This window comes from Malaclemys terrapin, chromosome 4 (assembly GCF_027887155.1).
Source record: "Malaclemys terrapin pileata isolate rMalTer1 chromosome 4, rMalTer1.hap1, whole genome shotgun sequence".
Lineage (NCBI taxonomy): Eukaryota > Metazoa > Chordata > Testudines > Emydidae > Malaclemys > Malaclemys terrapin.
Window position 1 is genome coordinate 142,422,480 of NC_071508.1, and position 13,368 is coordinate 142,435,847.

At 45.9% G+C, this 13,368-nt stretch overlaps 1 protein-coding gene across 2 annotated transcripts in view; it reads left to right on the forward strand.

The window, feature by feature from the left end:
• The window catches only part of SLC35F4 (solute carrier family 35 member F4), a 185,132-nt gene that overhangs the window by 147,069 nt on the left and 24,695 nt on the right, over window positions 1-13,368 (forward strand). For both annotated transcript variants that reach the window (XM_054027041.1, XM_054027042.1), the window contains one exon: window positions 3,328-3,625. In XM_054027041.1, the coding sequence (XP_053883016.1) occupies window positions 3,328-3,625 (298 nt within the window). The remainder of the gene's footprint in view (window positions 1-3,327; window positions 3,626-13,368) is intronic.

Below are 13,368 nucleotides of genomic sequence, written 5' to 3' on the forward strand. Positions count from 1 at the left end.
AACTCTGGAGTCAAAGTGGCAAGAGGAGGAGGAGGGGGCGGAGGCTGATCTCCCAAACACATTGAGAATGTGGGCGACGAGTCTCCTCTTCTGTCTCTCCATTGCCCAAACTCTGAGAAGAGGAAGCCATTTCTAGTGTCCCAATCAGCAGGGTAAATTGAGGGAGCTAGTAGTCCTGTAGAAAGAACATATATGATGGCAAAAAGGGAATTCAGTAGAGAGTTGCAGAGAGAACTGCTGGGTATCCTGGAAAAATATCTGAGATACCCTGAGACAACAGTAAATAGCATGCAAGAAGAATCATACCCAAGACACTAGAGACCTGATTCTGATCTCACTTATATTGGTGATCGGGACTGACTTCATTCAAGCCAACACCTATGTAAAACCAAAATCAGAATCAATCCTGAGTTCTCTAAGGAAGGACCTTGGTCCCTCTGAGAAGCGGTAGCGCCCTGACCTGATTCTCCTTGAACTTGGCACCCTATCACTTTCAACTGCATCCCCTTTCAGTTCTGGGCCTCCCTTTCTAAGGAATAAGATCTGAGCAAGGTTGTCTTGGGAAAGTACTGTAGCTAGACAGGGACAGTATAGATCCACATGAGAAGTCACAAAGAAAGCATAGTGACCTAAATTTCGGGTAAAGCTGCCCTCTCTCTACAAGATGGATGGCAGACACTGATGCATTTAGAAGAGCAGCCTGTGCGTTATGCTGTTTCACGTACCACTCCTTTGCAAGACCCCCTTTTTTTTTTTTTACACCATACTGCCATTCAGGCATCGTAAGCAAAGACTATGTTAGCAATAGTGAAAAGTTAAACATAGAATGTATGGGGTTTTCTGGTCACTAGCTGCTTTCCAATACCGTGTTCCTCTGGCCACAATGTCTTATCAGTTCTGTCCCTTTCCCTCTGTGCTTCTTGGCTCCCCAAATTTGTTTCTGTGCCCATGACTGGTGATGTTTATTGCTGTGTTGCTGATTGGATTAATTGCAGACACAGAGGAGCTCTGCCATCTTGGTGGTTGTGACAAGTTATTTACTGGTTGCTTTGACTGATGTGTTTGTTTATTTTGTGGTAGCTCACCCTTCAGCATCTACGCATTGGTTCTGCTTCCCTGTCCTGGCCTGGGTCCACCCTGATGACCAGTAGAAATGGAATCTTTGGAAATATCCTACCCATTTAGTACGGATTTATTTATGCCTGTAGGCCACCCTCTTGGAATCCAGGCCCCAGGCTTGTTATTCAGAATTGTTATTGTTTTTTTAATCTTTGCTGGTGGATGAGACTTTTGAAGTGCTTAAGTGATTCAGGAGCAGAAATCCCATGGACTTTTGAAGGAACTTATGCTACTTAGGCTAATCCACCATATAAGATTAATCAGACCGGAGGCCAAGCAAGAACTCACAAGGAGTGTCTGTTTCTGTTATTTTCATTAACATCCACATCTGGGACTGCAAAATCCAAACCAAATGCTAATGATAGCTTCGTGCACAGTTAGTTGTTTGGTAATTGGAAAATGTGGGGCCCGTGCAAAGGTGTTTTAGCCTTCTGTTATTGTGTGATTACTGTAACTATTAGATCAGTGAGAGTTAATTGTTTGATAGTTCTCTCTTGCAGGTAACCCCACCTGTGGATATTACATAACATGTTCTGTGCAAGCATCTCTGGTTTGCAAACAAACTATAATTTACCTTTCAGTAGTAGCGGTCAGTCATTATTAGTATGACTAAAATATCCTGCTCTGGCTTCTGCCCCCCATCAATTAAAGAGAATGTTAAACTGACTGCATTTTGTAAAAACTATCTTTTCAAAGCACTCTCTAATTATTCTCTGCATGTTATTAATAGACCTTGAATTTTATTTGAGCTCTTTTTTTCACTATTAAACAACAGAACAGCTAAATAGCTGTCACTTCGGGCATGGATAAGGCTCTGCCGTCCCTGTCTATCGTTCTGTTTGCTGGAATGGCTGCAGTGTTGTGTTTCTATAACTTAATTCTTTTATAAGGTTAGATTGTTGGCCTATTGCTCAGCCCCCAACCTGGAGGTCCAGTGGGACTTGGGAGTTTGGGGGGCCTGGTCCCTATCCTTTGACCTCTCTGGCTTGGGTGGCCCAATGAGGAGTTAAAACTCCTGCTGGTGTACCTCCTTACCATCTATAGTCTAGAAAGAGGCCACTGCACAGTTGCAAAATGCACTGTTTCCTCATTATAAAGTTCTTGGTTATAATGCATTCTCTGATATAATTAAAAGAAACACTTCCAAGATCAAATTCACCCCGATGTACCTCTACTAACTTGGTCCACTACGTTTACATAATGTTAATCCTATATCAAAGGCAACTGCATCAAAGGGAAGTCAAGCTTTGGTCTGAAATCTTGCCTTTCTCACATATTGTTATGTTGAACTGCTCCATAACAGAACTCATGATGATGTATCCTATCTTCACAGCTGGTGTATAGTTCCTATTCACATTAATAAACAAATCGATCCCCACAATATATCATGTCATACGCTGGTCAAATCTATAGACAGTAAAATTGTGTAGTTAAGGTAGCTGTTGTTCATGTGGAGTAGCTACTTGTAGTGATTTTTAACATTAACCCTTTTATTCCTGAAACCAAACCACCATGGTACATTCGCATGTAGTAAGATAGCATAAGCGCACTACTCTACTGGCACATCAGACCAAGGAGCAAAATGAATCAACCGTTTCACTATTTCCACAGTAACTAGAGTATGGAATGAGAACTATCTATTTCTTCTTTGTTTCTATCTAGTGATTTTATTACCAAGATCTAGTTTTATTCCATTTCCATTTTTAACTGTACGGCTGCAAATCTGTCTCATTCTATGTGATGAACTTTAAAAGGAAATGACCAAACTATTTTTTCCCTAAGCTCGTAAATAAAAATGTGCTTTCTGAGTCAAGACCTCTGAATCGTAAAGGTTTGTTTCTAGTTTCAGATCTATGGGCTCACATAGCAAACATACACAGTTTTTGGCTTTGTAACATAGTTGGCCGTAAGAGAGGGATACGGCTGCATGCTACAGGCTTGACTGACAAAAGAAGGACCCGAAACAGTGGCAACAGCTGGTACCTTGTGCCACTGTAATTTGGTCGTACTTTGTTCCCATCACCTTGAAATTGCGGTTGTTTTATTACTGAAGTACTTCTTTACAGCATTCCAAGTCCTTGGCTAGGGGGCATTGTGTTTGGTCCAGGGGGATGAGGTGCTAAAGAAACCGATACTATAGCAGAAATTATGAATTCCTTGAAATGGACCCATTTTGCCTGTAACTCTCCTCTTTTTTTTTTTTTTCAGGAGAAGAAGGGACGCAAACCCATACCGAGAACAACAGTCAAGAAAACCAAGCACAGACCCGGTGTCAGTCTTGCACATCTACATTTCTTAAGGTTGTCTGGGGATTTCTAATAATCTTATCAGTCTCATCCTCTTGGGTTGGAACCACACAGATTGTGAAAATCACATATAAGAACTTTGACTATCCATTTTTCATGACTTGGTTTTCAACAAACTGGAACATTATGTTTTTCCCTGTTTATTATTCTGGGCACCTTGCAACTGCACAGGAAAAGCAGTCTCCAATCAAAAAATTCAGGTAGGTTTTATTGTGACACTGTCACTTTAAGTATCTCCATAACTGTTGACTCAAATGACAGCTGTTTTCTTAGATATAGACACTAGCTATATAGTTTGCTTTTTGGTGTGGTGGAGCAGAATAAAGATCACACTTTATTTTAAGGTTCCCAGTCATATGTCGTTTATTAGAAGTTAATAGATTATTTACATATGCTTGAATAAATGGTTAATTTTTATAGATTGTTATTGAGTTCAACAGGTCAATTGGTTGCTTATAACCAGGGCTTATAAACATGGATTATACTTTGTATTAATGCGCTTATAGCCATCTATAACAGATACTATTTGCATCTGTAACATACAACCTTAATGTAAAGTCTGATCAGAATAAATCAGAGCTGGCCAAGATGAAACTTAAAGCTGGGGAAATGGAAGATTGCGGCTTGTCTTCAGGACCCCTGTAGGGGAATAATGGTATGAAAACCATTTCCCCACGCCCCTGTGTAAGCTATCCACATATCAGGCCACAGTCTGCCTTGAGGGGAGTAGGGAGATGGTTTTCATCCCCTTTCCATAAAGCCTGCTTCCCCCCGTGCTGGGAGAGCCAGGGAAGGAATTGTGAACTATAGAGTCACAGTTCCCTCCCTAGTCTGCGCTTTGGACAAAGCAGCTACACGCTGCCCCTTGCTATGGGCTGAGAGCAAACTCAATCTAGCCTGAAGTGAAGAAATGCTGGGAGCATAATTGCAGTTATAATTTTAGGTTATATGGGCAGTAACATACACATCTAGGGTTGCCACCTGTTTGGTTTTTACCCAGATAGTTTGGGTTTCGGCTTGTCTGCCCGGGTGCCATTTGACAAGCCCTGATATCCCTTTTTTTTTTTAATCTGGGAGGTGGAGAAGGGGATGAGGCCTTAGGAGAAGAGGTGGAGAAGGGAGTGGAGTTTCAGGGGAAGAGGCGGGGCTTTGGGGGAAGAGGTGGAAAAGGAGCGGGGTCTTGAGAGAAGAGGCGGAGCAGGGGTCTGGCCTGGGTGGAAGAGGCAGAGCAGGGGCAGGGTCTTGAAGGAAGAGGCGGAGCAGGGGATGAGGCCTCGGGAGTCCAGACATTAGAAAGGTAAAACCCGATACACATCCCTGTTCCTCTCCAGTAGCCAACTTGCAATTGCTCCAGGGACTGCAACTGAATTCGACTCACAAGAGGTAAAACATCCTGCCAAAGCAATCATAGGGCAATTTTAAACAAGGACCAGATTCGGATACTCTTACTCTTGTTTGGTAACACCTTGCTCTGCAAGCAACCCCACTGGTTTCATCAGTGTATGTGAAGTAAGGTTAGGGTGACCAGATGAGAGACGTGAAATATCGGGACGTGGGGGGATGGGAGGGGTGCTGGCAGAGCAACAACAACAAAAAAGCCCCAAGAGCCACCGGAGGATAGGAAAAATTGGTGGGGGCTGAGCACGGGCAGCTCCACGCCCCGCCCGCCCGCACCAGATATTCTACAGCTCCCAGAGTATTTCCAATTCTAGGTATATGGTGAAATTGTGGTATTTCAGGCTCCTGTGTGTGGAGGAGAGGTTGTGGGGAGGGGGTAACTGTTGGCAAATGATGGCTTTGTAATAGTGGCCAGTGTTTCTGATTTGCACAGGTACATTGGGCAATTAGGTAGTATTATTATTTGGGTTCATAAATTAGGTGAACCCAAATCTATCTATGTAATTGGGAAAGTCCAGGTGTGAAAAATCATCCCATAATACTATCCAGACTTCTCCTGGTCTCTTGAGGATTTTTGTTTTTCTGATTATTACCATCCTAAAACATCATTTATTGTTTTTAAAATGTATTTATAGTTATTACTTTTGTGCTCTAAGCGTTATTCCCGTTAACGAGTTCTCACTTGCGTTTTCTACCATTTATTATTTCCTTTGCTGGCTTTATTTTTGTGAAATAGATAATTTGTTTCAATCAAATCTGGCCCATGCTTATCCTTAGGCTAGTCGTGTGTGTGTGGTGGTGTTTTTTATTTCTGTAGGACAGAGTGATTCACTGGTGGCTTAAAGAGGCATGAAATTTTGTCCAATAGGTTCCGCAACAGACCATAACAAATTATGCCTATAACATCTTCTCTATGGCAGTAATAATGTCATCTACTTTTGAAATATCACCCCAGCCTATCAAAGCCTTTGCATTTAAAAAAAAAGTCCTGTTAGTCAGGACAGAAGTCTTGGTTTTCAGCTTTGGGTTTGCTGGATTATGAAGGTTAAAGGCTTTGAAATTGTTTTGAAACTCTCACCGCTTACCCTTGAGATTCCGTTTTTTAGTCTTAAAAGTGACTCACTGTTGCAACCTGTCCCCTGAATTTCAATTTGCCATTTTAGCCTTCTCAAGGTAGAATATTAATTTTAAAACAGCTCCTGCCATTTTCCGACTGGTTGTAGATTAAACGTAAGCACCTGCCAGAGAGCCTGAAATGTGAGGGAAGCATGAAGCCCGAACTCTTTATGAAGGGCGAGTAATGAAATGTTGTGGAGCTCACAGGGAAAGTGGTCCCCATTTAAAAGTCAGCCTTTGCCATTAGTCTACTCACAGTGATATCTGCAGTTGTTCCCTGGAAATAGCTGGATGGCATCTCACATACCACTGAGTAAGGGCTGGTACCAAATGTTGGTTCCCTAATGGTGGGCACTGTAGGCTCTAGAGCGCATTCCTTCAAGCACTCAATCCGGAATATCTACTGCACCTAGGAGTCCAGGGAAAGCGAGCAGGTGCTGAGTAGCATTGAGGCCCTGATTACAGACATTGTTTATGGCTGCGGGTGCCAGCAAGAGATGACTTCGCTGGGAAGTATCAAATTTCTAGTGACAAGGACAACGCAGGATAATGAGATACAGTAACTCCTCACTTAACGTTGTAGTTACGTTCCTGAAAAATGCAACTTTAAGTGAAATGATGTTAAACGAATCCAATTTTCCCATAAGATTTAATGTAAATGTGGGGGGTTAGGTTCCAAGGAAATTTTTTGGGGGCAGACAAAAGGCATTATATACTGTACAGTACTGTACTGTGATGGGGAGGTGCCCCTGGCTTACCCCACACAGGCACAGCACGCTTCAGACAATGAGGCAGGCAAGGACGCTAGGAAGCACCTTGTGCAGCAGCAGCTTCCCCCCCAGAAAAACAGGTGCTGACTTTGCCAGGGGATGCTCCAGGCCTGCTCTTCCCGTCCCCACTCCACTCCAGGCCAGCCTCTTTCCACCCCCACTCCACCTCCTCCCTGGAGCATGCCGCGTCCCCGCTCCTCCCCCTTCCTCCCAGCGCTTCCCTGCCACCAAACAGCTGTTTGGCAGCACTTAGGACTTTCTGGGAGGGAGAGAGAGGAGCGGAGACGCGGCGCTTCCCCACTCCTCCCCTTCCCACCAGTGACGGATTTAGAGTTAGTGGGGCCCTGTGCTCAGCTTCATTTTTGGGGCCCCCTCGTGGGGGGATCATTCTCTCTTATTCCCCCTCCCCCCCCCGGTTTTCATTCTTTTTTTCTCCATTCTCCTCTTGGGGCTCAGGGCTGGGGGTGCAGGGTCTGGGAGGGAGTTAGGGTGAGGGAGGGCGCTCAGGGTGGGGTGTGGGGTCTGGGAGGGAGTTAGGGTGCGGGAGGGCGCTCAGGGTGGGGGTGCGGGGTCTGGGAGGGAGTTAGGGTGCGGGAGGGCGCTCAGGGTGGGGTGTGGGGTCTGGGAGGGAGTTAGGGTGTGGGAGGGTGCTCAGGGTGGGGGTGCGGGGTCTGGGAGGGAGTTAGGGTGCGGGAGGGCGCTCAGGGTGGGGGTGCGGGGTCTGGGAGGGAGTTAGGGTGCGGAAGGGCGCTCAGAGTGGGGGTGCAGGGTCTGGGAGGGAGTTAGGGTGAGGGAGGGCGCTCAGGGTGGGGTGTGGGAGGAGGCTCAGGGCTAGGGCAGGCAGGAGGTGCAGAGCACTTACCTGGGGCAGCTCCTGTTTGGTGCAGGGGGTGTGCAGGTGGCTCTGCGCAGCACGGCACCGCCCCCATGGCCGCGATTCTGGGAGCCGCAATTCTGGGACCTGCCCCCCCCCCCCCCACCGGCAGGCAGGGCCAGCCAGAAGCGCCGCTTTCCCCTTCAAAGCCTGCGCGGCTGCCCCTGCTCCTCCTGAGTCCTCTGGCGCGTGCTCGCAGGGCTGCATTCTGAAAGGGGCTTTAGAGCTGCAGGCCAGGGCCCCGGGGCCCCCTTAGCCCAGGGCCCTGCAGGGCCTTGCAGCCTGCACCTCCTGCCTGCCCCAGCCCTGAGCCTCCTCCCACACCCACACCCTGAGCGCCCTTCTGCACCCTAACTCCCTCCCAGACCCCACACCCCCACCCTGAGTGCCCTCCCACACCCTAACTCCCTGCATTCCGGGTGCCTGGGGGGGGGCAGCTTCCCCGCTCCCTCCCTCCCTCCCAGAAAGTCCTAAGCGCCACCAAACAGCTGTTTGGTGGTGGGGGAAGCACTGGGAGGGAGGGAGGAAGGGAGAGGGAGGAGGCGGAGAAGAGGAACTTGTGCAGTGCTCCCTTGTAAAGTCAGCGAAACGACGTTATAAGGGAGCATTGCACAACTTTAAACGAGCATGTTCCCTAATGGAGCAGCAAGGTAACTTGGAAACAACGCTAAGCGGGAGGACGTTAAGTGAGGAGTTACTGTACAGGCATCAGTCCAAGCAGAAGCAAAGCTCCAAGTACATGTGGTTTGTCACACTCACGCTCTTGCCCTTGCACTCCCCACAGCAGCTCAGCCAGATTTCCCCAGTGCCCTTGGGAACAGGGCCGGCTCCAGGGTTTTGGCCGCCCCAAGCAGCCAAAAAAAAAAAAAAAAGCCGCGATCGCGATCTGCGACGGCAATTCGGCGGGAGGTCCTTCGCTCCGAGCGGGAGTGAGGGATCGTCCGCCGAATTGCCGCTGAATACCTGGACGTGCCGCCCCTCTCCGGAGCGGCCGCCCCAAGCACCTGCTTGCCAGGCTGGTGCCTGGAGCCAGCCCTGCTTGGGAATTACACTGCTAAATACAAATCCTTACTTCAGAGGACATTGAAGATAAGGGACCAGAGTCAGCCCCCAGAGTGGCAGGGGCTGGCCCAAGAGAAGGCAGAACCAAGCCAGCCAAGAGCGGTACTAATTCAGTGCTTCTCCTGGGCAACTTCTGCTGGAGAGGCTATTATGGAGCTGCCCTCCCTATGTGGAACCCGCTGGGGTGTATCCGGCCTGAAGGCTGTGCAGCAAATGACCTTTCCCCTTTCTCTGTGCTCCAATTCTTGGGCAAACAAATGTAGCCTGCAGTCAGTGATTTTTGTGATTCAGGAGGAGTCACTCTTCCCTCAGTGTCAGTGCCCTAGAATCAGTGGTGGATTGGCCAGTGGGACCCGTGCCTAGGGGCCCCAGCCAATTGGGGGCCCCAATGCCCTGACCTGCTGCGCCCGCCCAGTGCTCCTGCCAACCCTATTTCCCCAGCAGGAGCACTGAGGGGGAAAGGGGCCCCCACTTGCTCTGAGCCAGGGCCCCACAAACCCCTAATCCACCTCTGCCTAGAATGGTGTTCAAGGGCATTGTGCTGCTGGAGTGCCATCTCCCTGCTAAGACATAAAAGCAAGGTAGTGGCAACCCGTGGCCATTAAATATCTCGTGGTACTTTTTTGCAAGAGTAACATAAGTGATGCCCTGGCCAAATTTTAATCCGCATGATTCTGTTTAGATTCTACCTATCTACATTACCCCCTGGCAGTTTCCACTGGATTTGGTATTCGCTTCTGTGGTGGAGTGCTGCTGTGTGCCGTTAAAAACAGCCGCTGTATGACACTCCAGAGGTTGGCACATGTCAGTGGTGGGTGAAGTGGCTTCTCTGCAGGTATATGGCGAGGATGGAGTCAGATAGGTGCATTCTGTTTTACGCGCTCCAAGGGCAAGGTCTAGAAAATTGCCGGAGGTGCAATAGCTCTAGAGAATGTGGTACGCGGCGCAAAGCTGAGGCCGAGGCCTGTGTGCACAATAGAAAAAGTGAAGTTTGCCAGAGGGCAGGTTTTTAAATAGACCGCTCTTGTCTTTGGAGACGAGCTGTTTGCTTTACTGCACTTTGGATTCCAGTTTTCCTCTAAGCCTGTCTGTTAGGGGAAGCCGCTGGGGCATTTGGAGAAGGGGCAGCCTGCAGGGCCCTCTCTCCTTCCCCCATCCACGGCTTTTGAGGAGGGGGCAGGTTCCAGGGCCTTCTCCTTGCCCGCTCCCCCCACCTCGTAGGCAGGAATAGCCTTTGGGCCCACAGGATGAGGCAGCCAGATTGCAGAGCCCCCTTCTAGAGTACCGTTGATGGCAGATCACCACCTTGAGTGATCCAATCTCTCTCCAGCTCCCAGTGCTGGCTCCCATTGTCTGCCAGTGACCAGCTCTCTGCCTCGCTGACCATGGGGGATGTCAGAGAGAACCTCTCCCACAGCACATTTCTAAACCAGATTTCCCCATAACGGATGTGGCTATATGGAATGCACAAGGGTGTGATGTGGTGCGAAGCTTTCACCAGCACTCACTTTGTACCACCCGCATAACACACTGGTGGCTTTGGTCCTGTGTGTCATCTCCCACCCTAAGTCATGCTGATACCACCTCTCGCCTTCATATTTTATATAGTAAGGACTCATGGGCAGTCAGACAGATTCTGATTTGGTTTACACCAGCAGAAATCCAAACGAACTCCACTGACTGCAGTTGAGATATTTTGGATTTATAATAGCGTACCGGTCTTGCTCCCACTGAAGTCATAACTCCCATTGATTCCAATGGTACAAGATCAAGATCAGGCCATTAGCAAGACTGGAATCAGGACCTATATCCCTTGGAATGAAAGATACTTAGTCATGTATTCATCTTTAAGCACATGCCAGGTCCATCCTTATTTAACAAAGCATTTAAGCACATGTTTAACTCCAAGTGAAGTCAAGGGGATGTCTGTACATGCTCATAGAATATCAGGGTTGGAAGGGACCTCTGGAGGTCATCTAGTCTAACCCCCTGCTCAAAGCAGGACTAATCCCCAGACAGATTTTTGCGCTAGATCCCTAAATGGCCCCTTCAAGGATTGAACTCACAACCCTGGGTTTAAGCAGGCCAATGCTCAAACCACTGAGCTATCCCTCCCCCATAGTCAAGCTTGTACTTACATGCTTCACTGAATCAAGGCCGGTATTATTTTATTATGTTTACAGATAAAAAAAATGTAAGACACAAAACATCATCTTACAATTCTGGAACATGCAAAGCTCTCTCTTTCTACAGACAGCATGTCTGACCTGATCTTTGCAAAATATAATAAGTTGTAAGAACTGCTAGTTCAGCAGGAGTAACTGAGGTTATTCGTGACTCTCACTATACCAGCATTAACTTGTTGAATGACACATCAGGACGCAGTTTGGAGACGCAATTTATTGTTACCGAAGTTTACTGCTTTATAGAAACCTTGGTTTAGTGGCTGCAAAGGAAGAGATGACTCTTAAGTAGTAAGTGGGAATTAATAAAGGAGGTGAATATAGGTGCTCCCCTGGAAAAAAATTAATAGTATCTCCTTGAGTGCTATCACAGTGACAATGACCTTTTAAAGGGCAGATTTTAAAAATCACGAGGATAATGGCTTATTAGCTGCCTGAAAGCAACAACTTTCACAGGTGAGATTGAAAAGATGATGAGAAGCCCGGTGGTTGGATGAATGATGGGATTTTGTCTTGAGATTGAAAAAACTAGCCATACTGCACTTATCCAAGACATGAGTTAAAAGGGACTTGACTGAGTTATTCCAAAGAGCACAGTAAATTCTACTGGTGAGTCTGTTTTTGTTACTGTGTGCCTTAGTTCAGGAACAAAGGGCATCTCCATTAAGATAATGCCAATGTTTAGAACACATATAAAGAAATAATTGCTGAATGCAGTATATATGACAGTTAATATGCAGATCTCAGTTGCAGGAAGTAGAGCCAAATACTAGAATAAAAGTAGATTCAAATGGCTGGATTGATAAAATGGCAGGATAATCAAATTATCCTATTATTTTGGTTATCATCAGTCATCAAATTACTGAGAATAATCAAAATAATGTTATGACCGCTGATAACTAGTAGTAGTATTTTTAGTGATCTAAGCTAAGCAGAATGATACATCGTGTTTTATGACACAAGCTAACTGCCTAACGGGGTCAGGAAGGAAAATCATTTCCTATGTATTGCATTGCACAATTGGCTGGGTATGTTATGGATTCAAGCGTTGGACACTGCAAGAAAGGAGGATACTGGGTTTGATGGACCAGTGGTCTGACCAGTGATGACAAATCCTTTGTCCAATTTCAGAATCCAGGCTGTGAGCCTGTTGACCTCTCATATGTATCCATTTCTTTTGGCAGTAAGGGCTTTTCCATCAAATGTCTACTTCCAGAGGGCTGTGGTAGCTCCATACCTTATCTCTTGAACTTGATGACTATTAGAAATCCCTCATATTTCTGGTTAACTGTGCTACAACTACAGCTGGTCAACGTTTTTTCTCCAACTTTTTTTTTGTGGGGGGGGATGGATGAAAGATGGCTTTTCAATCAAATGAAATTTTTATGGAAAAATTTCATTTTGCTAGAAATTTTTCAGTAAAACATTTCCAGTTTTCAGGAAAAAATTGTAGTTTTTTGGTTTTTGAAAACTAAATTTTTTTTGCTGAAAACTGTTTATGTGTTTGTTTATTTTCTTGAAACCAGCTTATAAAAACCAAAAAAAGTTTGGATTGCAATTTCCTTTGAAAAACCAAACAGTTTTGTGAGAAATTTTGAAAAATAGAATTTTTAAAAAATTCCACACCAAAAATAATTGGCATTTTTGACTCGCTTTAATTAAACTACAACACGTTCTCAGGAATACTGAGTCGTCCCACATACTTTGGAGTCTTCTAAACATTGTCACATGGCATTTGGAACACTCTTGGGTTTAAGGTTACAAGGAATTTAGACTGGTTTCTTAATAATACCAAGTATTGATGATGATCCAGTTTCATGGGTTCTAGGTTCAGTCCACTTGGGTCTGAATTTTATGATGCATTCATTGGTGAGGTAATGTGTGCTAAGAATTGGTAATGTTAAGCTACCTGCTGAGTCAAGACTTCAGTCATACTTTGAGTGTCTCATGTAATCTTTTGATGAAGAAGAGAGAGAGGTTACTAAAGACGGGCCGACCTGGTTTGAGAAAGACAGTGAAATTTCAAAAGGAGTGCAGTCATTTGCCTTTAAGCAGATTGGACACTAAACTACCCAATCTATCCTCTAACCTGAGACACCATTTTGAATAGCGTCACTTAAAAATTCTCGTTTTAGAGACAATCTAACACTGACATTCCTGCGTCACCCAATACTGGCTGCCCAAACAACTTCATTCAGAGCTGTGGGAAGCAACAAGAGAGTATTTGTGAATCTTCAGATTTTGTTCTCAATTTTTATCCGCAAACAAATGTCTCAATTTCTTCTAGCGAACACATTTCGCTGTGTGTATGACAAAAATGTAGTAACGTGGAGCGGAAAAATGTGGGTTGGTTTTTTGGGGGGTTTTTTTGGTGGGAAAACAGTCTTTTTTGGTCAATTTTGCTGATGGTGGGAATTTTTCCACATACCTAACAGGAGCTGTCTGGAAGTATTACATTCAGAAGTTAACTGTTTCAAGACTCCAGAGTACTCGAGTTAGAGGGGATAGCTGGCTATTTCCGAGTACTGAAGGTTATTAGT